Below are 27,401 nucleotides of genomic sequence, written 5' to 3'. Positions count from 1 at the left end.
TCTCTTTCACTTCTATTATAAATCGAACCAACCATTTATCTCTTCGTATATAAGCAAACCAAAATAGGGTTGAGGAATACTGCGTCGTCGCAGTTCGTTTTGAATTTTGATTTGCCCGGGCTAAAAACCCGGCTGAGTATGAACCCAGTAATATGATTTTTATGCCGGGTTTTGCACCGGACCTGGCCCGTGACTCTTCTAGACGGAGCATAACCCGGGTTTTAAAATAGGCCGGGCTATAAGCACGAGTGCGGTGCACCTGTAAAATTCACCGTAGCATGTTGGAAAGGGGAGGGACCGAGACAAAGGCGCTAAATGTAAAAATTCGGTGACTGCAATAGATTACGGGATTAGAGCAGGAGCGCGAGCGAGTAGCGGTAGCAGACGAAGAAGCAGGGTCAGAGAGAGGAGGACACGCGAAGCTTTGGGATTAGGCTAGAGGAAGGGAGTTAGGGTTAGAAAGCTTTGGGATTAACAGAGAGCTAGGTAAAGGAGTAATGTGCAGCAGGGAACGTGCTCTAGAGACAGAGAGCAGGGATTGGACTATAGAAGCGGGGACAAAACTAGACCTTTAAAAGCTTCTTGGCTGCTAAAACATGCTAATAAAAAAAAGGGGGACATTAGAATGTTATTTTAGAGGAAAGCTTCCCGATTAGCTCGAGTTTAGGTGTTAGAGCTAGCCGCTTAAGTATATCTCCTAAACCTTTGGAGCCACAACTATCTAGACATATGAAGAAGACGCAGCAACCTTTGGGATCGACCTAGCACTTCCTCTACCAGCCCCCACCTTCGTCCTCCCTGTTACCGGGGGACTTCTAGCCCTGGTGCTTGCACATGCGCCGCGAGCTTAGGGACTTCTTCTTCTTCTTCAGCCTATTCCTAAGCAGGTTCTCGTTCCCGAGCAGCTTCTGGGGCTGCTTCCTCGGCCTCTTCGTCCACAAGACCCGGGGCTGCGGCGACTTGCAGTGGAGGACCCGCCTACAGCTGCTACTGCTGCTGATGATGCGGTGGTGGCTGGGCGGTTTCGGCCAAACCCCGAGGAGTCTGGTGGTTCTCTCGTTGCTGTGACGCCGCCAGCCTCTCCTCCAGAGAGAGAGAGAGAGAGAGAGAGAGAGAGAGAGTTAAAATGAAACATTTCGACACTAATAGAGTATAAAAGAAGTCATCACGTACGTAGAGAAAACACACAATGAGTAAACATCGATATACACAAGCACTATTGATATTATTCACCTAACACCTGAATAACGTATAGACACGGAACGTAAACAACAATTTACTTTTTTAAGTACAGTTGTCACTGACAACTTGTAAAAACGGGAAAAAAAAAGGATCAAAGCTACTCCCATGGTGCAGTCGTAACTCGAAAGCGACCAATATTTAAATAGTGAACTATTTGATGAACGACTACAACAACAGCGATCAATGAGGCCTGCATTCCTATGTACGAATACACACAAGAATAAACCTTACATCGTTAATCACTGCTTAGAAATGTGCACAACAAATAAACAAAATCGATATATGAGTAAGAAAGCATAGTTGTAAAACTAATAAAAATCTAGCTATATAAGTTATTACGAAAATTCATACGGAAAAATATGTTTAGTTCCTCTCAGTTAGAACCAACATTAAATGTGTTGTATTCTCACGTGAGAAAAAGCAATAAAAATAACGAAAACTATTTGTGTCAAGCAGGAACATCATTACGCTGATAAGATCCTGGATACAAAAGCAATAAAAATAACACCATTAAGTTGACAGTAAAATATCTTCGAATAAACGGTAAACAAGTACGGATTACCGTTGTATCAAAATAATTACTCATAAAATAACAAGATGACATTTACACACGGGATAAAAGGAGTCGACGTGTTGATTCGAAATCCTCGGGAGCGTGGAACTACGCGGACCCGGAAAATTTTGATACCGACATAACGATAAATAACAACGATCACGATTACACAACAATAATGGGCAACAAAAACGGGGGGATGTACAAGACACAAAGACTGTGAAAAAACAAGAAAAAACTTAAATTTTTGACCGTCTAAATAGTCGAAAACGCACAACGACGGAAAAGGTAAACCTGAGGACGAAAAGAAAATTTTTTATTGATATAGACCGTTAACCATAATCAAGAGATCCAAAAGTTATTAAAACTAACCCGAAAGCCCGCTCCAAGTCGAGTCTTTAAAGGAGAAAAAAAAAGTGGATGTTCCGTAAGAGTGGGGAAGATGAGGAGAAGGGAGGGAGGTGGGGAGAGGAAGGTGGGTGGGTGGTGGAGGAAAGAAGAAAGATGAATTTGGTAAGAAGAACCAAAGACGAAAATAAGGAAGAAGAAAGTAACTTTTCAACTAAACCTTCAGGGAACGTAAATCGACAGACGATAATCAAAAAACCCGATCCCAAAGGTTGTGTTAAAGAGTTTAACTCTTGACGTAGATAACCATAGTCATCTACAAATTGAACAGCGGTTCATATCCTTAACTAAGTTTAACCGAAATATATAAGAACCAGGGTTTGGAACGATACCTACTACGGAGCCTGACCCCGACGATCAATCTTAAAAGATAATATTCTACTTTGGATGTACGTAAACTGTTGAAGTTCCATCTTATCCTCAATAGACACAGTACATAAGTACACACTATAAGGATTCTAAATGAAAATCAACGATTTGATCTTAGGTAAGAAGAAAATATAACAGCAACAGGTTAATTGAATGTAATAATCGGACATAGATCCCGATTTAGAAATATTACACTCCCTCCGATTATAACTAGCATTATGAAACAACCAAAAGAATAAATACAACAGTCAATTCTGTTCCTTTGTACTAATACACTGCGGATAGACTTCTTCACATCTGCAACATATACAAAATCACGTAACACTGTTCCTAATCAATTAAAAGAAAGTATAATTGGAAGTTTAGTTAAACAACTGGTATACAAAAACCGTATATATTAGGTAAAAGGTGTTATGTACGACGTCCTTTCACTTTCACTTCTACTACCAGAACTTTAACTACTCCCACTACTACTACGGCTCCTCCTTGGACTCGTACTTCGACTTCGACGACAGGGTCGACTTGTTCTTCACTCATTCCGGTGGGGACGAGGAGACGACCAATTCCTATGTCTCTCCGTCGATAGCTTCTTCCTCGACTTCTTTTTCCCCAACCGACTCAACCTACGACAAAACCGACTCGACCCCTAAAGATGATTACTATTTTTAAGATGAAATTTTCTTCCTTTACCAGTCTCGATATAAGAAAAACGTTATATATAATAATTACTTATCACGGAACTAAGCGTTGGTTACCGATATGATCAGGGTGAAGATCTCCCCGAATAAACAAAGCCCTATGATAATAAGTCCCACTTAACGTAACCCCAGGAGTTGGGGAAGTAAACAAAGAAGAGGTTACAAAGTTAACAAGACTATCCCAGGAAAGGAAAAACTCTTTAATACAGTACCAGCGATTGGAAACTTAGAAGAACGTTAGACTTGGAAGACTAATTTAAGCATCTCATTTACCCTTTGTTAATAGGTACATTTACGATAGTTTGATAGCAAAATCGGAAAAAAACCTAAGGAGTAAATATCTATCTACTAACGGATTAAATTGGTTTCTTTAATTACTTTCCCCATTCTGACTGCCTTACGTTTCTTTCCAACCCCTAGACACCACGTTAAATGGGATAAAACATAAGGACTGACAGTCATTTACACGTTATAACGTTCGTTTTGAAGTCGTAAAATTAGCACGTTAAAAACGTCGGCTCTGTTTTGGTCATCTCGTTTAACTACTACCCCTATTTTTCCTGCTTTCGTTCTCACGTTTCTTCTTCTTCCGATTCTTTCTCTTTAGCAGTTTCCTTCGATTCCTCCGGGTTCTTGTCAGGCTACCACGCCTCTAGTTATTTTAGGGACTCCTCCGTTGTCCACAACTTGAACTCCTCCTGCGACGACGCCAACTGTACTTTCTTGCCTATTTTTTTCACCGTAGCTACTTCTTCTTCTTCAGTTTGTTCCTATGCCTAAGTCGCCGTTTTCGACGACGCCGTCTTCGACGACGTTCCTCACGCTCCGAACGACGACGGTTCTTCTTTCTCTTCTTGGTGATGTTAGTTGTCGGCCACTCCATTCGATTAGCGAAAATATAAGGGGCTACCACTCAAACTATAGAGAACAAACAAAAACAACCTAAAATCTTATTTTGATAATACAACAGTCATATCTACTGGACACGAAACCAAAGGAAACCTATAAAAGATCCGGAAAATCCCGGAAAAAACATACTTGTCACATCTTACTGTACAACGAGCGTGGACAATCAAGACAGCCTTTGGACACGTACAATGTAATGTTAACATCAATTAGACTCGACTTGATAATCGAACAATCTAAATACCAATTAAAGATGAGAAAAATACAAAAGTGAATAGAATTGATGCAATATGAATTGTATGCTGCTAGTGGACCCAACGGTTTTGTCGATCATTATTACCTTAACTTACCGTACAAGATGTTATAAATTAAACTGAACTTTGTGGTTTTCTCAGGAGAAAATACCCTTCTTCGCCTTATATGTCCTTATAGACTTGATTATAGCCTTGTCTTGTACCTTTAAAACACTAAACTAAGATCAGACAACCTTCCAGGAACTACGTATTAGTACTAAACCTCCTATTAGTACTTGACAGGTAAAACCCGGATATAAATACGGTTATCCTCTACTGTACAACCTAAAGTTTACCCTTTGCGAATAATTCGGACCAGTTTTCGAGATGTCACTAAACCGAGAAACGTATAATAGATGTATTAAAACCGAAATAATGGCGTATAAGAAAGCTGGTTATATTACCTATCCATAGAGTCTCTACACGTCCCGTTCTATAGGTAGGCCGTCTTGTTCGAAAAAACTAAATAGAGTAGTAAGGTTAGAAAAAAAAGCTAAAAGAAGAAATAACGAGTTTTGAGAGTTTCCAAATCTGAACCAGTATAAAAACCCCAAACTATCTTTACAGTCTTCGCCTTTTGTATGAATAGAACACCCCTAAGCGATAATCAAATAAAAAAACCTTTCTATCCATCATACGATAGGCGAAGCAAATAAAGTAAATATTTATTTGAATCGACTTTTACACTTAGTTAATCCTAAACTTGAATCCTGGAGCTCATGGTTAATACTTCAGGAAACAGTGAACGCGATTCCTGCCAGTTACGATAACCAAATAAAATTCCCATTTGAAGTTTATGGTGGAGACACCAAAGCGTGAAATAGTAAAATCATGGGACATCAAATTTCACATAGTTCAATCATAGTACACCAAAATAAAAATAGAAAAACAATTAAAAAGATAATTATAAAACAATTTAATATACGTTTTTTAAAGACTGTGAGGTAGATCCAAATAGTTTATAAATAAAATCATAGGAAATCAAAATTGAAACAGTAATTAAATTGTTTTTTTCTAATAACCTTAGCTATTATTTTACTATTTTTACTTTGGTGTACTGTGATTTAACTATGTAAAATTTAGTATCTTATGATTTCACTCCTTCACACTTTGATATACCCACTATAAACTACAAAAAAAAAATAAAATTATTCCCTTAATCGTACACAATCATTATTACCTAAATGAAACCGAATAAACCTCCTCTTCTCCTAATATCCTATAAAGGAGGGTCAGACACAGTAGTCCGTGCACCACAACCTACTGAAATATGCTCCGTCTTCAAAAGACTCGAGAAAATATTTATATAATAATATTCTTTTAAGACCTATAATTTTTTTGAGTAAACAAACAATAAAAAAAAAAAAAAAAACATAATCTACTCTTTTAGAAATAAAATTACAAGTTTAATCCGCACAATTTGCTTTGCAATTCTGTGGACTATAAACGCTAACCAACTATTCCAAAAATACGGACTGATATGTAAGACGCACTCATTGCACTCATTGCCGACTGGTTGAAACGTTCTAAAAATCTCATATACCCTCAAAAAAAAAATGAAGAAAAGAGGCCTGAAATATAACTTCACAACTTCTTATCTCTTTTTATTTTTTTTATTTTTGATATTATGTTTTTTTTTATTATTTTTTTCCTCAACAGGAAAGTTCAAATGTCTTTTTTTTATAATAAAAAGTATTATTATCTAAATTTGACAGTCTCTAAAGGTATACGTGGCACTTTTTTGTGCTTCCACGTCAGCTGCTTCCACAAATCCCTCTCAAGCACAAATGGAATAGTCCAATAGCTTCTTGGCTCCTTCCCAAGGTTTTACCTCCTTCCCAAGGTTTTACCAAGCTGGTCCAATAGTTTCTTGGACCCTTCCCAAGATTTTACCTCCTTCCCAAGGTTTTATCAAGTTGGACCAAGAGTTTTCCAAGACAGCTCTTTCCCAAGGTCTATTCCACACCACATGGCACCTTTCCAATAAGGTGAGGTCCACACAAAAAAAAAAATAAAAAAAAATCAAATCACAGCTGTGAACCCCCTATCTCTCTCTCTATGTCTCTACTCTCTCGCACACACTCTCTCTCTCTTCCCCCTCTCCCCTCCTCTCTTTCTCTAAGGTGGCCCCATTCTCTCTCTCTCTCTCTCCTTCCTCCTCCATCTAACCTGTCCCCATTCTCTCTCTTTCTTACTCCAACTGCCCCCACTCTCTCTCTCTTATCTCTCCTATTTCTCTATCGCTCTCATCGAAAACCTTTTCGTGCAGATTCAGCTGGCCTTCCGCGGTGACGCTGGTGGCGGCTTAGGCGGCGACGGCAGTGGCGGTGGCAGCTTAGGCGACGGCGATGGTGGCGGCTTAGGCGGCTCTGGCGGCGACGGCAGCAGCGGTGGCGGCTTAGTTATACATAGTTTTCCAGACTCTTTCCCTCGCACATGCACGCACTCACACACTCTGTCTCTCTCTCTCTAACCCGCTTTTTCTTCTTTTCCTTGATTTCCTGCGCCCTCCTCCTCTGGCTAATTTGATGTAAGGCTATAATGATTCTTCATGATGAAGATAGGTATAAAGATAAATATAAAAATGTACAGTACTCCTCTGAACTACACCGCATTCTGAAACAAGTACATGAGCTTTCAAAAGTTTTAATTTTACTATCTAACCTCACAATGCTTTTGAATAGGCACCCCAAATTCATAACTCTTTCATTTTACTGCCTAAATTTAGTTGTATTCATTAGATTTTCACCAGATATTTCATCGCGTAATAAAACATTGTCCTCAGATTAAAGTATATTCCATCAAAATTTTATAAATCAGGTAACCACGTCGAAAACACAGTAAGATCAGATAGTAGAAAACAAAATTTTTGAAATTTACATATCTATTTCAAAATTTGCTATGCTTCAGATAAGTAACAATTGCAATATAAAAAAATCTAATCGGGAGAGATCTAAGAGCTCACACTCCGCCTGCGACGCCACCGGTGACGAGGCACTTGCAGATGCTGAGGATCGCGTGGCCGGGGGCCTTGACCCTCTCCCTGGCAAGCTTCGCCTCCTCTGTCAGGCTCACGATCGTCGTCACCGCCGACTTCCCCACCACATCCTTCGACGCCATCCAAAATACCCTAGCAATCCCCCGCCCCCCCTCCCCCACCTACACAAGGATCCCAAATTAGACGAAGACGAAGCAGCAGATATCCTCTTCGCCGACCCCGAAGAAGGCGGCGGCAGCGGCGGCGTCGGCGACGGCGGAGGGATCAGATCACGGCGAGCTCGCTGTGGCGGCGGGGGAGAGGAGGGGCGAGAGAGTGAGAGGGGGAGGTTAGGGGTTTTGGTGGGTGCGGCGATCGAGTTCGTTGCAGGACTTTTGTTTTCTTTTTATTTAATATTAATATATTGTTTGTTTAGATTTTGTTTAGGTATAATGTCCTAGATTTTGAGTTGCTGACTTACATATTTATTTTTTATTTAATATTAATAATTTTTTTTAGTGTTCCAAGGCCATTGTAGACTTTTTAAGCATGTTTAAGCCTTCGGGCTCAGGCCATGCCCACTATCCGAGCACGGCCCAACGTTGAACGTTCTTTACGGGGAAAACTTAAGAGGCATAAGAGAGGAGAAAAAAAAAAAAAAGTTGTAATATAGTTTGAATGGCTAGCAGGGATTTCGTTCACTGTTTCCCGAAATACCAACCATGGACTCTGAGTTTAAGCTTAAAATCAACTAAATGTAAAGATCGATTTAAATAAAGATTTATTTTATTTGCTTCGCCCATCGCACGATAGATAGAGAGTTTTTTTTTTTTTTTTTGTAATATAGTTTGAAAGGTTTGATCTATTTTCATTTTAAATTCTTTTTTTTAATATAGTGCTTCTTCAAACGTTTTTAATGGTTCGCTATTGGGACGTGTAACGACGAGTTAGCACCTCATGAGCTTGACATTATGTCGTTCGCATGCATTCAGTATTTAAATTATCGTCGTTCACAGTACAGGGCTCTAGGTTCGTTTTAGCCCTCGTGGCGTTGAGACGGAATGTACATGTCCTCCCTAAGACAAACACGCCGGCTAATCAATCCGAAGGCACGACCCTGTGCTGTTATTCTTATTAGAGATAGATATATATGATCAGACCGGGCCTGGTGAAGAAGAACATGACTGTTTATTGTCGGGTACTGTTAATGTCCGGTTGTTTAATTTCTATCCGACCCGGTCCCGAAGACCTGGATGTAACCGTATACCACTATAAAGTAGGGTCTAGATTTTGGGAGTAATTTCAGTTGAGATACGAAGAAACATCTCTACATTATTGTAAGTAATCAATAGTCAACGTAACATAACGTGTCTTCGTTACTTACTATCTAACAATCCTGTCCTCAACATGTAAAGCCAGGAACTAGAAATTTAAACTCGTAAAGCGATGCATTAAAACGTCATCACAAAACTACGCTAGGTAAATAGTCTCAACGATCACACATCGCTCTTACGAACGCTTCCCTCATGATGTACATGCGTGTACTAGATAGGCTGAATCAAGTAAATGAACCTTATCTTCTTCCTATTTCGGAACTTGATAACTAAAGAATATCCTGTGACGAAGTTTGTGAATAACTGACAATCGTATTATTCAACGAAAACACTTGTAAATAACGACAAGAATTTTCTTTTCCCACAGAACAATCGACATTTCGTTGAAAAAATTGGTGTCAAAGCTCGGGTTGTTCCCGGGTACATTAAACAGGTGTTTATTAGACACCTAAATGTCAGCCGTCGGGTCAGGTTCGTTTAGCTCGGTCCGGCCGAGTTGATTGTTTTAAGGTTAGATCTGATTTTGCTATTTGCCTTTTATTTTCGAGTTCTATTGCTGTTGCCTATTGCTGTCTATGTTTTGTCCAACTTTAAAATTAGCATAAAAAGCAGGGTTGAATAGTGAAATAAATCCTGTTATTGTCGAGTGAAATAAATCCTGTTATTGGCTTTCCCTACTCTCACTTAAAAATCGTCTAAAACTATTTAGATTCGCATATTTTTTTTTACCACATGGACGGAGGACGAAGTAAAGAGTCACCTATTTTAGTCTAAATCTTGCACGAAAAAAAAAAAAAAAAAGCAATAAAGATTGAGGTTGAGTGTCAGAGTAAGACTTGTCTAGCTTTATTTTAGAGGTGGTTGGGCCTAGCTAAAGGCAGGGGTACAAGTTTAGCACGGAACTTCTTATTTTCCTTGTTTAGGATCGCCGCCCTGCCACGCGTCTCCTATTTCTTCCTCTCTTAGATTCCCATGCTTAGTTTAAGAAGTTTTTTTTTTTTTTTCTTTTTTTTCTTCCCTTTTCCTCTCTTGCGTACGTATCTACGAGTACGAAACCTTAGGGGGAAGCACAAGAACAGCGCATATGACGCTATCTTCCAAGCGATAGAGCCCGGAGGAGAAACCGTGCGAGTTTGCTGTGTAATTGTGCACACCCACGCGGTGTACTAACCTAAGCCCCCTTACCCACCAGAGTCAAACACAAGAAGCATATAGATAGATACGAGGAATTAATTAAACGAAAAAGCTGAAAAAGGTGACGTAGACGAGCCTTCAACGATTTAACCACCTCTCCGCACTCAACAGTTTTTTACATGAACACTAACAACACGTTTATACCAGACTAAAAAAAAAAAAAAGAGAGAAAAATGGGCCAAAACTAAAAAGAAAAGACAAAGAACCTACCTTTATTATTGTAGCTAGAATAAAAATTATTGAAAAAAAAAAAGGACGTTTTTGTTTTTAAAGATTAAACCTCGAAAGCTAAACTCAATGAATTAGAACAAAAATCGAAAAACAATACTAGCCTATAATCTAAAGCATGAATGGATTACAAAATGACCTCACCGTTACACCGTACGTTGATATATATATATATATATATATATATATATATATATATATACCCGCTTTATTGGTGACAAAAGAAAAGAAAAAAAAGTTTATATACATGTATCGGTGATTAAAACTGGATTACCACGTTGTTCCTGTTATCATGTGCATTCAATTCATCGTATTGTTCGTTTCAAGATGTAGGAAAGGAACGATATAAGAAATATTTATTTAGAAGGTCTTTGATTCCGGGTGACAATGCATGGATGAGATGGTGTATTCTATTCCATTTTTTTTCTTTTCTTTTAGCACTGTTAATTAATTAAAATGATTTACTTATGGGACGTGCTCTATTCGACTAGGTACGGCACTATTTAGGTTTCTGTACCTGATTTTGTGACAAACTTTAACCTTTTTTTTTTAGCATATTTTATAACAGTTTTTTATGTTATTTTTTTTTATATATATATATACATATATATATAAAAAAAGCATGCATTATAATATAATATATATTCATATAAAAATATAAGAAAACACAATTTTCGGGATTTGGGTTTATGAAAAATCAAGTGATTGGAATAGTGTTTTGTGTGAGGCGAAGTTAGTAACTTAATTATTTTTTTTTAATTAATTATGCAAGTAATATAGCTAGTGAGGTACATAGTCCTAGTGTACGTGCAAGTGCACTATGCGACAACACAACAGAGAGATTACAAGGACATTGTAGAGTTGATTATGTGCTGTTGTAATCCCGTTTATGTGAATTGGATTGATGCCTTATAAAGTGGGACAAATTAAGAAAAAAAACGTTTATTTTAACTTTTTACCAGAGTTGCCGATAAAGAAGCACCTAACAAGAGATTGGGAACAGGGGAGCTACGTGGTTTATCAGCGAATGCTATTTTATTACCACATAAGCAACCTAATAATCCTTTAATTCCTCTGGCTTGTCGAGTAGTGCAGGTGTGATACAAAAGAAGCACAGGAAAACTAATACAGTAGTAGTGACGTAACAGTTTCCACCCCGATATGGGAACATTAATTGATCTTATTCCGTTGCACCCGTAATTAATTAGTTTTTGTGTTCTTAGTTAAGGTTAAGTTTTACGTAATGGGTAATGGGTTAGCTTGGCTGATTTGAATCATGTAAGGGTTAAACTAAGCCAAGCTAAAATGTTCAACTCTCGGCCGGTCTTGCTAGCTTAGTGTAATTGGTTTCAATGCCGTTTTTTTTTTTTTTTTTTTTTTTTTTAAAACATCTATTAAATACGAGAGGTGATTTTTCTCGTTATATATATATATATATATATATCGTACTGACGACACGAGGACTCGGTAAAAGCTACTACCTTAAAAGTTTAACTGCTAGCCGAGGCAATCTGAACTAGATCCGATAAACTTCAAAGATCTTTTATTAAAAACGCTAAAAAACTATAGTAAATGGATCACTAGTTTTCCTAAGTTTCAGTTATTAAAAATTACCAACTATAGACGGCAAAAATTCAAATTGCCACATCTTCATAAGTTTAGTCTACTTTAAAACTATGTTTTAAAAAATATGATAGATGTTGTTCTAGTTAGAAAGACTAGCTTTTAAAATCACGATATAGTGGTAAAAAATATCTTAAAAATAAAAGTCGGCAATTTTTAATAACTAAAACTTAGGAAAGCTAACGATCCATTTACTATAGCTTTTTAGCGTTTTTAATAAAAGATTTTTGAAGTTTATGCGATCTAGTTCAGATTGCCTCGGCTAGCAGCTAAGTCTTTAAGGTAGTAGCTTTTGCCGAGTCCTCTCTCGTGTTGTCGGGACGATATATATATATATATTAACTCGAGGATATAAAAATTTTTATGATTTAATAATCACGAATATCTAAAAATCGGTAACCTAATTCTCTACACGCCAATACTACTACATCCGGAGAATCTTAAATCACCCAACAACCAGCTTATCTTATTAGATTGCCCACTTTTACTAGTTTCCGCATCTAGATTGCCATTTTTTAAGTATTTGTGTTTTTTGGACCACGAAAATGTTCTGATATATATATATATATCCCGTTAACGAATATATGGGGACTTTTTAAAAGCTGAAAGGTTAAATGGGGAGAATCTTCCGATTATAACTTTTATGGGAAAAATGCAAGGTTAGATAAATATTATATGGAATCTCAATTTTAGACAATTAATTGAGATAATAGAAACATTTTAATGATAAAACAGAAAAATTTATAAGGGAAAGTGGTAGTGACTGAAAGAATAAACGGGAATTTCAGTCTCCGTGTTTTTCATCAAACTGAAAACCAGAAAAAGTTATATGGGGAGATGGCAATGGTTGTAAAGAATAAACGAGAATTCAATTCCCATTTTAATCGTAAAATTAAAAAAAATTGACATAATCTATAAATTGAATGCAAATTGGGTTCAATTGAATTATCCTCTATTGATGCCCTCATAAAACATTATTACCACTTTGTATACTCCTTATAAAATCTTTCTTTTTTTTTTTTTTCTCATTTAGTTTATAAAAGTTTGGACACTTCCTATATATTCGTTAATAGGCATACATACATATATATATTAAAATTACATTTAAATCAACTCGTATATTTTATCGATTTATAACTCGAACGTTAAAGTGTATATCTAAAAATTTAAAAAATGGTGCATGTGGATCTTTACTAGTATTAAATATGGTTAGAAATTTAATACTAAAAAAAAAAAAAAATAAAAAAAAAAAAAACCAACATTCACCCTATTATCCACCTCATCAAACCTAAGCCTTTTCCGTTAACAGCCTCCCAATACCCCGGGTGCCCTACAGCAGCAGACCTCCCCTAACCTCCCATCATCCATCATGCCCCCTCTTCAGGCTCAGGCTCAGGCTTAGAGAGGTATAACCCAGCCCAGACCAGCCAAAGTCTCTCTTAAAAAATTTTGAAATTTAAGGTTAAATAGATAACTTTAACTTGAACTTTAAGTTTGTACTTGCTATCTAGAAAGAATGAATCGCTGGCAATCAAAAAAAATAAAAAACTCTTTATTTATCGTTCGATAGACGAAGTAAGTAATTCAGTTTACTTGACTCGCATGTTCAACCTTCGTCGAATCCGGAGGCTCTTTTGCCGTTTTTCACACTTTTCACTTTTCTTCTCCGTCCCATTTTTTTCTTTCTCCCTGTAGTTTAAGCTTAAGCCTAGGCCCATTTCAGAATCTTATGGACACGGGCAAATGTGGGGATGGATTTTCAGCCGTTGCTTTGCACCCCTATCTCTCTCCTCTCCTCCTCCCCTATTCCTGATGTGCACCACACGGCCTCTCTTCCCCTCTTCCCCCCTTTGGCGTTCACCCGGGTAGACCCGGGGTGAGTGCCGGGCGATAAAACAGCGGAGACGAAGCACCCCTCTTGTAAACCAGGCCGGGTGGAAACTGAGATGAAAACCCAGAAAGGATCACTTTAATGTGTTTACGGGGACGAAAACTTCTAAACAGGTACCCGACGATAGTGCTACTCACGCACGAATAACCTAGACTCAGTACCAAAATAACCTAGACTGAGTACAAAACTAAGGTGAACGGGTAATCCTGAAATAAACAAAACTACATCAAGCACGAAAACGAATGTAGGCGTTGGTAGAGGTCATCTAAAAAAAAATTTTTTTTATTATTATTTTTAATTTATAAACTTTTAATATTCGTTTTTATACAAATAATCCTTAACTAATTTACACGACTTAAATAACTTTAAGTCATCTATTTAATACTAGTCTAATTTAAGCAGTAGATGAAATTATTAATCTCAGGGCGGTTTATAATTTTTTATAGTAATCGAGTATTAAATAAAAAATACTTTTTTATTAATAAAATATCACCATCTTTTAAGTTTGCTAAAATATAAGATCTTTCCTTGGATATATCATATATTTATTTTTAACACGATTATCAAACTTGTTTTTTTTTTTTTTTCATCGCTACAGAATAGGTTTTTAAATTATATTTATTATGGAACTGCTTGTGAGGTGACTCTTTTCTGTTCTGGAATTAACTCTCGTGCGGTAACTACAACGCAAATATGTAATTTATAATACTTCACCTAGCGTTAATCGGATTCTTTGGTGAGATGTTAAATCGATTATAAATTAATTAATTATCGATTGATTTTTTTAAATCCTGATCCTAAACAAGGAACGAAAAAATTAAACCCCCTTTCTCCGTTCCCGTTTTACCAGTAAATTCTACTTGTTCGGTCCAAATTAAATTGCTCTGTAGCGAGAGTGCACCTGGTGGGGGTTGTGGGGGTAGGTTACTCGGATAAATTGTGGAACCGAGGAGAGGTGTTAAGAGGTTTAGTATGAGGCTAAGTAACAAATCAGGTGTAAGTAAGTTAAGTGAGGAGAGAGAGAGAGGAGTATATGGTATGTCTCGATCTCGATACCGAAGAAGACGCAGCAGAAGAATAATGATGAGACGCGCCAGTGCCGGCAGCGTCTTCAGCCCGGACGCCGCCGCCACGATGTGCTACCAATTCGTCGTCTTCTGCGCCAAGATGTATGACCCGGCCACGCACAGCTACGATGAGACGACCGTGCGGGTGCTAGAGAGGCTGACTCGGTATAACCCAGGCCGGACAAATGCTTAAAGGCCAGTTCAGGCCGGGCCCTGTACCTTTTCCTCGACGTGTTCATTCTCTAACTTCTCCCCCGTTAAGTGTTAACGCGGACTTTTGCGGCTCCTACTCGAATCGTTCATCTAATTACCGATTAATTCTAATTAATCGGTAATTAAAACCCAGCTTCTTCAACTTTACATGACGATTATCACCTCTAGAGTTGCAGAAAGAAAGAGAGTTTTTTCTCTTACTTTACAACATACATTTTTAAAACATATCATATATAAAATACAATCAGCTATCAACCGCGGAAAACAGAGGATATATACGTTTAAGAGACGCTAAAGAGCATCAATCCTGATTCGCGGACAAACCGATCCAAAAATTAACCGCTCGCAATTATTTCGCAAAGCATTCCAAGTCCTGGATTTGAAAAGAAAGAAAAAGCAACTTGTTTTCGATCTATTAAGTTGTCGCACACTCATTAATTTTCACCAATACTCAAACGAACAAAATAACTATCCGTTTAACGTATGTTAACTCATTTCGGTATAGATATAGATATATATATCATTATTAGAGCGTCATCTTAAAAATCATGAGAGGTATTCACCTAACCGGAAGCTATCATTTAGTAATGCAAATTCTACATCATTTTACGCACTTAGTAAAACCACGCACTGTCTTATTACACCTCGGTATGTTGAGTGGTGAAGAGCTCATACAAATCCCGAACAAACCGGAGTCCTGGTGTGGTACAACGTTCCATACTCTTAGAGATTAAGTTTCTTAATATTACGATTTTAGTCACCATTGTCTAATGTCTCGTTTTTTCTACACGTGTTGGTTACAAAGTGACAACGTTAATAGCCGATGTAGTATGTTTTCTCCAACACTGCTTGTTGGAAAACGCAAAAGCGTTTTACAATATCCTTTCTTCGCAATTTAACTAACTAAAAAAAAAAATTCTTTTTTATTGTTGTTCAAAAGCTATATATTAAATTTCTCATTGTCAAATATCAACAGACTTGATGAAAACGGGACGAAAGAACAACGAAAAAGAAAAGAAAGAAAAGGAGAAAAAAAAAAAAAAAAAAAAAAAAAAAAAAAAAAAAAAAAAAAAAAAAAAAAAAAAAAAAAAAAAAAAAAAAAAAAAAAAAAAAAAAAAAAAAAAAAAAAAAAAAAAAAAAAAAAAAAAAAAAAAAAAAAAAAAAAAAAAAAAAAAAAAAAAAAAAAAAAAAAAAAAAAAAAAAAAAAAAAAAAAAAAAAAAAAAAAAAAAAAAAAAAAAAAAAAAAAAAAAAAAAAAAAAAAAAAAAAAAAAAAAAAAAAAAAAAAAAAAAAAAAAAAAAAAAAAAAAAAAAAAAAAAAAAAAAAAAAAAAAAAAAAAAAAAAAAAAAAAAAAAAAGAAAAAAGAAAATATGATAGTCATATAGCATAAACGACCGATAAATAATTATCCAATTTTACCGAAGTTGAAAGATAAAGCACTGTTATTCAAATCTTTTGATTATTCAACTTAACTTACTTAGATTGTTCAACTTATTTCGACGCCAGGTGTACTCTGGTTTGCCGTTCTCCGGATTGTTATTTAGATTGCAAGTCTATTCAACTTAGCCCAGTTTAGGGCATTTGTGACACTAACTTGAGAATTCATGCTACTCACACAGAATATATAGTCATGCATAAAAACTTTATCAACCAATCGCAAATACCAGGTGTCTTAACGTTTCGTTTAACACGCCTAATTTGAACATTAAAATAAAGATTTTCTCATCTAATCTATGTCGTCTATTTCCGCCGTTTGAAAACTTGTTTACTACCCGAAACATCCTAATTACAACCCTCTAGACGTAGTTCAAATAATATGACTTTTTAAATAGGGACCGGTGTCCGATGTAAAATTTATAGCAGCTTGTAATTTTTTTTTTTTTTTTAGTCTAATAAAACTCCACTTTATCAAAAATTCCTTAACTCGAGTACCGAATGACTACCAAGAGGTACTGTAGAATCAGTTCTTGCTACCAATTTTAAAAAACGAAGAATGTATAAACTACCCCCAGCTTAATATTAATGTAGTTAAGTTTGTGGAGGTTTACTTTTCGGGGTTTTAAACACCTAAACAGAGGAGATAAACTTCGGGTTTTTGTTTTACCCGAAATTGAATTAAACCTTCGTAATGTAGAGAGGATAGTATCTTCTTTAAAGAACCCGAATCTGGGTAAAGCTCAAGCTCGGATTGGAACCTACTAAACCCAATTTGTCAAGCATAGATGCCGCTTAGCCGGACAAATGAGATTCAACCCAATCAATTCGAAACAGCCGGATGATCCGGGTAAGATTAATTACACTGAACATGTGAGATATTATTTTACATTTAAAATATGGGATTATAAACTCTTAAAATTTTTAAACAACCCCGAAAACCACTTTATCCTTTCAATTATTTTGTTTCCACATTTAAGATTAGAAACTCACCAATCCTACGTTTATTATGTGATTATATGAGCCCATCATAAACCAATTGCATATTGCACCGGTTATTCGAGAACGAGGGGGTGACGAGATCAGGTTATTAACTTTGCGATAAAAGGAACAAGTATTTTTATTTTTAAGTTTAAGAGTAGATTCGTATTTTAAATTATATAGTTAAAATATAGTCCTTATTTATTCTTATTAAATAAAGATTTAGTTTACGATAGTATTTAAGGAGAAACTTATATACTTATAAAATGAGGCCTATATGAAAATACATGAGTTCGTCAGCATTATAAATCATCTACTTTTAATACTAGCTTACATGTCTTACTTTATTATACAAGATAAAAAGTCCGTTAGAAAACTTTATTCTATTTAGTAAAACACCTATTTTACAGAATTAAATGGTTTAATAATTACTATTTAAAAAAATTTCTCTTTTTTAAGTTAAAAAAAGGGAAGTTAGTATGTCTCTTTTTTTTATTTTTAGTATGGTTTATACAATAAATTCCTAAAAACTTTGAGGGAAATGGACCACTAAAGGACTCCGAAGAAGGGGCGTACCAGTTTTTCAGTGGGTGCTCCGTACTTCATTTTATGTTTAACTGTGTTAGTTTCCGGTGATTTTAGGATTAGTGTCGACTGCACCGACTAATATTAATCAGTTTCCAACCACCAAGCGTGACAACTCTTAACCAGAGCAATTAATAGGGGAAGAGGTAACATTTATGATGTATGCGATATCTTGTTCAGTTACAGTTGATGATTAATTTCTCTCAAGAGGATGTGCCAGTTGTAATCTATAAATTGCAATCGAGTACGCAACTAGAGCAAGTGACATCACACAGATAGTAAAAGAGTGACACAGCACGTAGCGTACTTGATTGTTAATTACGACTCTGATCATATCTTGGGCGCGAAGCGACGCCAATAGCTAATTAAAATATAGTATCAATTCATTTTTTTTTATTTTGTTTCTTTGAATCTCAATTTTTTTTCATTTGTTTTCTTCCAATGCATTTATAACCCGAAAACAAAAAAAACGGTTCTATTCTTCTTCTTATGTACGGGGTCTTATTTAACTTTTCGTACACTAGTAAAGATAAATTGTTTTTCTTTAAGTGGATCTATAACATAAAACATCAATTAAAATGTGATACCAATTCTTTTTAATTCTAATTTATTTTATTTTTACCTAGTATACGAGATATTTAAACTGTTTTTTTTTTCCCTGTTTTTAATTTCATCTTTTTTTTATTAGTCTCCAAGTGGATCTATTATTATGAAAAATAATATTTTTTTTCTGTAAACTTGAAAGGACAACTCCTTTTTTTATTATTTTTTTTTGTAATATAGTCTTTATTTTTTTTATTATTATCTATTCTTCAACACTTCAATATAAAGTCCGGAGAAAAGAAGAAAAAACTCCCATATACTCTAAAAATCTTGCAAAGTTGGTCAGCCGTAAGAGAGAAAGATATATATATTAGCCAAAATAAGTTAATCATTAAAGTATACTCTTTTTTTTTATATAATTTGATAGCTTATTTAAAATCTTACGGTTTAACAATTTTAGTTTTTAGCTAGTTAATGTAAAACTTATAAAGTTTTCTAAAATTTAAAATTTAATTAACGAGTAGTTTGATATTTATACTATAATTTCTAATTATAATTTTAGTTTTATTTATTATATATTTTATAAAGACTTGATACATACTTGATAAAACTTAATCGATAGGTTAGAAAATTTTAAAATAAAAAAGATAGGTCGAAAAAATATACAACCTACACACTATCAGTTATTATAAAACTGAAGTTTTAAATTTACGCAACTAATCGAACTATTTAAATCAATTATATAAAATATGATAAGAACACATCGATTTAAAACCGACATAACCTAAAAGGTGGCTGAGGTTTATATAGGTAGCGTGGCTTTAATAAGTACTTCAGACATATCATAGAATGCTGTCATTTTTTTTTTTTTTTTTTTTTTTTTTTTTCACAGTCTATCTACGGGATTCTAAAATTTATTAATAAATTTTTNAGAGAGAGAGAGAGAGAGAGAGAGAGAGAGAGAGAGAGAGAGAGGTGAAGGAGAAATTTCGGGGAGAGTTTTTGTGTGCGTGTGTGTGAGTGTGTGTTTGTGTGTGGAAGGTTTGGGATTAACCTTTTTGTGGAAATGGGAAACCTGGATCGGATTGGAGGATGGCTCTGGAGCGAAATTACTAAAACACCCTCCAGAAAGTAATTATAAACTAAAAAAACTATTTATGGTTTCGACCATAAAGATTTAAAATTTTAAATTTTAATTAAATACAAACGTATCTATTCTGGTAATATCAATTCTATATTTTGTAAAAAGAAAATGTTGAATTTACGAACCATTTGTAAGATTTATAAAATGAATGACGCTTTTATTAGTGGATGAGAGTTCATTGTATTAAAAATGTTTGGGTAAGTAATGAAAATAAAATTTATTAGTTTCTCACTCTATTAGAGACAAATGTTACAAACATTTATTAGTATTTTAGAATATCTTGCTTTTCAGAGTATATTAGCTAATTTATATGTCAGATCGCACTAGGCGCTAGCTGCATATGAAATGTATAAAGAATTTTTGTATGGAAAAAATTATTTTTTACTCGGTAAAAATTTGGAGGTTTTTTTCTTTTTGACATTGGCTTGAAATACTTCAAAAATTTCGAATAAAATTATTTCTAGGCTGAAAATGGATAGACATTTTTTCCTTTTATGTTGCTCAGTCGTCATCATTTGAAAAGAATGTAAAGGGAATACCGGCCTCTTCCTCCTTATCACGATTGATGAAGGAGAGGGAGATTATTCTGTTCTCAGAAAAGAAACTGAGGTATGTTAAATATAAAATATTAAAACATCATTCTCATACTCTAACAAATCGATTCATTTTTTCCTTCACCGTAGACAACGTCCGCAAAAGGATAAGAAGAATAAGTCTTCCTTCCCCTCTACCTCCGATGAGTTTGGTGTTGATTTGTCCTCACCTCCTCCATTAACAATAAAGAAGGAGATTTTTCCTCTTCTTCCTATGACTAGCATTATTTTTCTATTCTTACTTTTTTTAAAAAAAAGATAAATTTGTAATATAACTGAGGCCAATTTGAATAAAAAATTCATTGGGTTTTGAGATTTTGCAAAAGTAGACTACTATTTTGAATTTTATGGATTCCGACCAAATTTTTAGAAAGCTGACTAAAATACCGTTATTCACTTTCCTCTCTCCTATTTTTTTTCTCTCAATTATTTTTTTTTCTCTTCAGTCCTCCTTCACTGCCTTCGATGCCCTCCGCGATAGTAACGAGAGCAACGACCGACGCCAACTCGTGCGCCTTCTCCTTCTCCTTCTTTCCCCTCACTTTCTCGTGTTTTTTCTGCATCCATCTCCTCTTCGCCCTCCATCTCCACTGCAGCAAATCTACCACACACCAAACCCATCTCTAGCACCTTCACTCGTGCACCCTCGGCCCTCCTTACCTCCGGCCTCTTCGACTAGCGAATTTCTAGAGATAGGTTTGGTGGGTAGCAGATCTCCTGCAATGAAGGTGGAGAGCGAAGAGGAGATGGATGCAGAAAAAACACGAGGAAGCAGAGGGAAAAGAGGATGAGGAGGAGAAGGAGAAGGAGGAGCACGAGTTGGCGTCGGTTTATCGTCGCGGACGGTCGCAGAGGCGATGGAGGAGAACTGGAGAGAAAAAAATAAACGAAAAAAAAAGAGGAGAGAGAAAAGTGAATAAGAGTATTTTGGTCAGTTTTCTAAAGATTCGGTCCGAATCTACAAATTCCAAAACAATTGCCTATTTTTGCAAAATCTCAAAATCGATGAATTTTTTATGCAAATTGGCCTATAACTAATCATAGCAAAAAGAGAACAATTTATTTTTCACGACACTCCTGGAATTTGGCTTTACAAAATAAATAAAAAAAGAGTGAAACCATCTAAAATAAAAATATAAATAATCCACTCAAAAATATTTTTCCACTCAAAAATGTTTTGAGATGCTCCACCCACTATCCTATAAGAAGAAAAGCAAGCTCAAGTGCAACACATTAACTAAGCAATAAACTTATAATTTGCAAAGTTAACTACTTATCTCCTCCGTACTCAGTCACCAAGGTACATTAATAAATACCTAATATTATTAAAAAATAAGATTAGTTTTATTAAAAAATAAGATTAATTTTATACAAGTCTCTGCAAATATAGTAAATAACAAATATATCTCTATAAAGTTCAATTTTCATATGTTGTCTTTATAAAACTCCTGATATTTTCAAATATATTTTTGCTATTAGAATCCGTTCGAAAAATTTAGTTAGTCATAGATTAAATACTTAACCCTAGTTAGTTTTTGACATTTTTACACATTTATGTTATATTGTTATGATTTTGGAAGAAAGATATTTGTGATGGTAAAATTAAAAATATAAAAAGTTCTCTAACGATTCTTTAACGGTAACAAATCAGAAAGACATATTTGAAAACATAAGGACTTTTATAGGAACAATATATGAAAGTTGAACTTTGTAGGGATATATTTACCGTTCAATATGTTTATAGGTAGGTGAAATTAACCCTAAAGAATATATAAAGAGGTTCGAATGTGACCAAGGGAATCTGATTGATTTATACAAGTGATCTGATTCTTATTCGAAAGCCCACTCAAATGTGTAAATAAATGGATGAAATTTGCTGACATATAGTTTTCAAATATTAGGTCACAAACAGGTTGAGCTTTAAGCTTTAGTCCCCACCACATGTATTCAAAAAAAGGGAAAAGAGATGGGCCAGAGACACACTAGCAAAGTGGTGGTTAGATCTAGTTCTCTTGCTTTTGCCCTTTCATTAGGAGAAAAGTCCTTTACCCCTACCAACCAAGAAAGGACTTCTCCCAAACAAATAGGCAGTGTTTGGTTTGGAAACAAAGAGGCTGGGAGGGGACAGAGTCTTTTTTTTTTTTTTTTTTTTTTTTTTTTTTTTAACGCTGCGTTTGGTATTCGAGAACAGTAAATTTTGAGTTTCTGAAATAAGCTGATATAAGGTTGGAACTGTTGTTCCACCTTTTTTCTTGGAACAAGTTTGTTCCCAGGTGGGAACAATTAAGATTAACTAAAGTCTAAATTTAATTTTAATTATGGTATTAAATTATTAATTAATCACGAGAAAAGTTAGGTTTTCATGTCAGTAATCAACATTTGCTTTCAAACAGTTAGATTTTCATCTTTAATAGATATTTATAAATTTGTAATTATTTACTTTAGTGCCTTATGATAGCAAAAACTTTGGGCTCTATTTGGATGTTGCAATAAATTATTGTGAAGTACAAAGAACGTATATTCCGCCTACAAAATTCATCAAATATAATTTTTAAGAAAGAAAAATGCTGCTTATACATGCCATTTAAAGTGTATATCTTGTGATGTATTCTCATCAGATATATTGAGGTGATCGATGAAAAAGCTTTACACATTAGATAAGTGAGGTGTAAAATTTACACTAATTTTAAAATGTATGGATAGTATTGCTTACATTTTTTTGATAGGCCTAAATAATAGGCTCTCTAGCAATAAATCAAATAGATTGAGTGCACTACAATAAAATAAATCATAGATTTTTAGGCTCCATTTGGTATTGCAAATAAATTCATATCATTTATAGTGAGAAAGTATAATAAAATAAATATTATATTTATTTTATCATGATAAAAAATATTATATTTATTTTTATAAATAATATTTTATTACATATATTACAATAAGTCGGTTAAGATATAGAATCATACGAGTAGAAGATCAGGACAATGTTGTACGTTTTGACTTTTGACCGTTTGGATTTGTCATTTGGATATGCACACGTGAGGGGCTGCTGCGGATACCTCTATAGATTTTTTTTTTAGTTTTTTTTTTTGAAATTTTTTAGGGTTAATATTACACGGATTCCTGCAAACATAATAAATTATAAATATATTCTTATAAAGTTAACTTTTATATGTTATTCTTATAAAAATTTTAATATTTTCAAGTATGGTCTTCTATTTTGTTACCGTTAAAATACTGTTTATTTTATAAATGAAATGACCTTTTTGTCATAACAAATATGTCCCTCTAAACATTTCAACTGTTAATTGAAGAGAGGTAAAATGGTCAATTCACCTCATTAATTAACTAGGATTAAGTATTTTATCTACGGTTAACTAATTTTTTTCTAACAGACTAAACATATTCGAAAACATCAGAATTTTTATAAAGACAATATGTGAAAATTAAATTTTATAAAAATATATATATAATTTACTATATTTACAGATACCTATACGAAATTAACTTTTTTTTTTTTAATTCAAAAGGATCAAAACCTACAACAAAAAAACTACGTAAGAGTAAGGTTTGGATAAGCCATGAGCGAGGGCCAAAAGAAAGGCCTTTAATAATAAGGACTTTTGTTTCTCCTTCTATTTTAGTAATAAATTAGAGCCCGCACGATACGACGAAAAAATAATATTTTTATTTTTAAAAATATTTACTTTTTTAATACATGTATAATTTTATAAGTACATAAGTTCATATATGATTTATTACGTTTTGGCAAATAATATGAAAAGATTTGAAACGATAATGTAAAATGTCTAAAAACATAATCATCTATTGTTTGATTTGAGGTTCTAATCATGCAGCATATATGTGTATTACACAGATTCTACAATATTAGCTAAAACTATAATTATATAAAATATCATCTAACGAAAAGAGATAGAACATAAAATAATACAATTTATTGAAAAAGGAAAAGGTTAATACCAACCATCTATTACAAAAGTTAATGCATCTTACAAAAAACATATTTGATTTTTAAAAACTATTTTTTTCCCGTCATCTGTATTCTTCTTTGGTATCTGATGCCGAACTTTCGATGCGGCTACAAAGAATAAAAAGAATTCACATATTTTAAATTAAAAAAGAACAAATTATAGCAGTCAAATACTCCTTGTTACCTAAAAGGTCTTTTTCTTTTTTTTTTTTCTTTACCAAAGAGATTTTTGAATTTACTCGAGAAGATCTAAAATAAAATTATAAAAAAATTCGCTTCGCAATAAGTAGATAATATTTCAACCAATTAATATGTACATATTTATTAAAATTTTAAAATAAAAAACTATAGCTAAAGGAAAAAAAAATCTATAAAATAGTCTTATGTGCATTACAAAAATTAAATTTTTTTAACTTTTAGTATTTATATAGTTAAATTATTCTAATAACTTTATTTAAAATTTTAATTAAATTTAATAATTTTGATAGTTATTTTATAAATAAATTTTTAACTAAAGAATTAAAATTGGAGGACTTATATTAGATGACTTGATCTTGTTAAAGCTAAACTTTATCTATGTTAAAGTTAAATTAAAGAATTTGTGAGGATATCTTATATACTGGGTGCATAACTGTTCTGCTTTCCAAGTTCCACAATTTTAATATTTATATAATTAAATTATTCTAATAAATTTATTTAAAAATTTAATTAAATTTNTATATTTAGATTTTTTTTATATATTATAGATTGTATGAAATTTTAACTTTATTATATTAATTATTAATGAAGCTTTAGATCTTATGTAGCCAAAAAAAAAAAAGAAAAAAGGTTCCTTTAGAAGAGAGAGGAATGAAAAAGTGGGCCTCAACTTTTTGCCCCCAAACCGGGAAAAATTCTAGAATGCAACGGGTATATTGGTGACGTGGCGTAACAAATCAATCAAATATCTTCTTTTAGAGGTATATGTCCCATCATGATTGTAAAAAAATATTTTTATTGTACTTTTATTTAAAAAGAAGGAATGTGATTGGCTTGTTATTAATGACGTAGTGCAAATGTGATAGTGTAGAATTCCTTCCAAACCGGAGAGCGCGGCCGTACGCTTTTCAGGTTCCTCTATCATGTATAGTATATAGATTTGGCAAATAATAATAATAATAATAATAAAATTTTTAATATGATATTTTTGATTCTACTACAAATTCGAGTTTCTAAAAGTAAGTAGCTTCAAACTAGAGTTTCTGAATTTCTGGTTATGGCGAGTCCATTTCAAATTTTGATAAAATATAATTTTACGGTTGAACGTTCCGGCTTCTGCTTTGCGAGTAGAGAAGTTATTTTAGAAGCCAACACACGTGGACATGCAATTGAGCGTAAACCGCCTTGGCCCATTTTGTAAAAGCCCATGCCCAATCCGAGAAGACACAGTTAGGCCCATTAGCAGCCCAATATAAAATTCGTAGGTTAAAGTCGGCAATCGCAGGTGTGTCGTCAACGATTTTAGAAATTACTATTAGGTTCCCTCATTCGGACCCTCATGGAATCGGCGAAACTGGTAGTTTCGTCACCGACTCCTTTTACACACATCTGGTTCTGCGACTTCAGGGTTTTGATTGGGCCCGAAAACAAGTTGGATCTTATGGACTAAGGGCTGGATCCGACCCATTAGTTGAATGGCCTAGTTACTTAATAGCAAACTATTCTCCTATTTGTTTGGCCTTGCTTTTACTGTGAACCGTGCAAAAACCTCTGAGTTCGAAGATCCTTTTTTACTGCTCATGATCTTGAACCACACCTTAATACTAGAAGTCGGCGCCAAAAGGACCGCATATCCTAGATGTGATAAAAATATAAAAGCGATTGTGTTTGGAACAAAAAAGAATTAACTATGATAAATGAAATTTAGCTTAACTTATAAATCATTTTAATATCAAGATTTTTAGAATATGAATGCATTGGAATAGAGATGTGTTTATATATATATATCAAAGTGTCAAATAAATGAATGGCTCCTGTTATTATTATCTTCCATTACAACATTAGATCATATAATCTTTTTTGCTGGGGAAAAAAAAAAAAAGAGGCAGAAAAATCCACATATCCATCATTCCTCTTTACATCTCTCATTTTCACCCCTTTTATTTTTTCTTTTTCTTCAACAAAGATATATAAACACGCCTCCCTTTTAGATTCTTAACAAAGTTATATATGTATTGGCTCCTAGTACATGTAAGATGTTCAGAGTGGCAAAGACTAAACCTCTTATAATCTTCTCCAGAAAACAATGGCTTTGAAAACAGCGCGCAATCGCGCCTTACTCATCTTCTTCTCCTCCTCCTCTATCTTCTCCTTCCGCGCAACAACCATCAACTTCCTTCTCCTCGCGCTCTCGCTAAACTCTCCTCGCGACCGGCCGGCAAACTTTGCACCAGAGCCCTCCGAGAACGACGGCAATGCTACGACGTGGCGGTCGATGAGGCTACAAAGAGAGGCAAGCTCATAGGAGTCATATAAAGGGCTCCCACAATCCCATATTGAGAGCCTAATCTCTTCTTCTTCTTCTTCTTTGTTATTTTGGTGCCTCTCCATGTATCCAATAAAGAGATGGCTCAAACCATATGTGTTGTGTTCCTCATCTATAAATTAAGGAGATGTTTGATTTGGCTAAGTGTGGGGACAGTGACAGGTGCATTCATTAAATAAATGATAAAATTGTGGTCAAAAGAGGGGGATAGGATCTAGACCTCTATTTGGTGAGCATGTTGTAAATGTTTCTTGAATTGGTGTGACTACAATTCTTGTAACCTTTTTGATGTTCATTATACCCTACTAGGTTTGTTCAACCACACAACTAATGTTTTTCGGTTAAATGAAGAAATGGTACATTGAAACAACATTAACTTTTCGCTAAAGCATCGTTGATCACCTAAAATTTTGAATTTTATGACTATAAATTCCTCACCTATCCCCTAAATTTAATCTGTGAAACATCATAAAAATGTGGTGATTAATTTTAGAAAGTTAATCTCATAGATTGGCAGATAAATCAACTACTTTCGGTTGTTAGAATTTATAATTCTTCTGTACAGAGATGAGGTTCGAGAGAAAAATAACATAAAATTTAGATATATATTT

General features: G+C 34.2%; 2 protein-coding genes across 2 annotated transcripts in view; both read right to left on the bottom strand.

Moving 5' to 3' along the window:
* LOC109722359 (mitochondrial adenine nucleotide transporter ADNT1-like) overlaps positions 1-7,605 on the bottom strand; it is a 29,275-nt gene extending 21,670 nt beyond the window's left edge. The window contains exon 1 of the mRNA XM_020250396.1: positions 7,435-7,605. Within this exon, the coding sequence (XP_020105985.1) occupies positions 7,435-7,589 (155 nt within the window). The 5' untranslated portion in view covers positions 7,590-7,605. The remainder of the gene's footprint in view (positions 1-7,434) is intronic.
* Positions 26,265-26,949, bottom strand: LOC109722537. The gene has a single exon (XM_020250629.1). It carries the CDS (start codon positions 26,853-26,855, stop codon positions 26,529-26,531), a length of 327 nt encoding a protein of 108 aa, XP_020106218.1. The 5' UTR covers positions 26,856-26,949; the 3' UTR covers positions 26,265-26,528.

Source organism: Ananas comosus, linkage group 16 (genome assembly GCF_001540865.1).
Source record: "Ananas comosus cultivar F153 linkage group 16, ASM154086v1, whole genome shotgun sequence".
In the NCBI taxonomy this organism is placed as follows: Eukaryota; Viridiplantae; Streptophyta; class Magnoliopsida; order Poales; family Bromeliaceae; genus Ananas; species Ananas comosus.
This window is presented reverse-complemented; position numbering and strand designations above follow the sequence as displayed.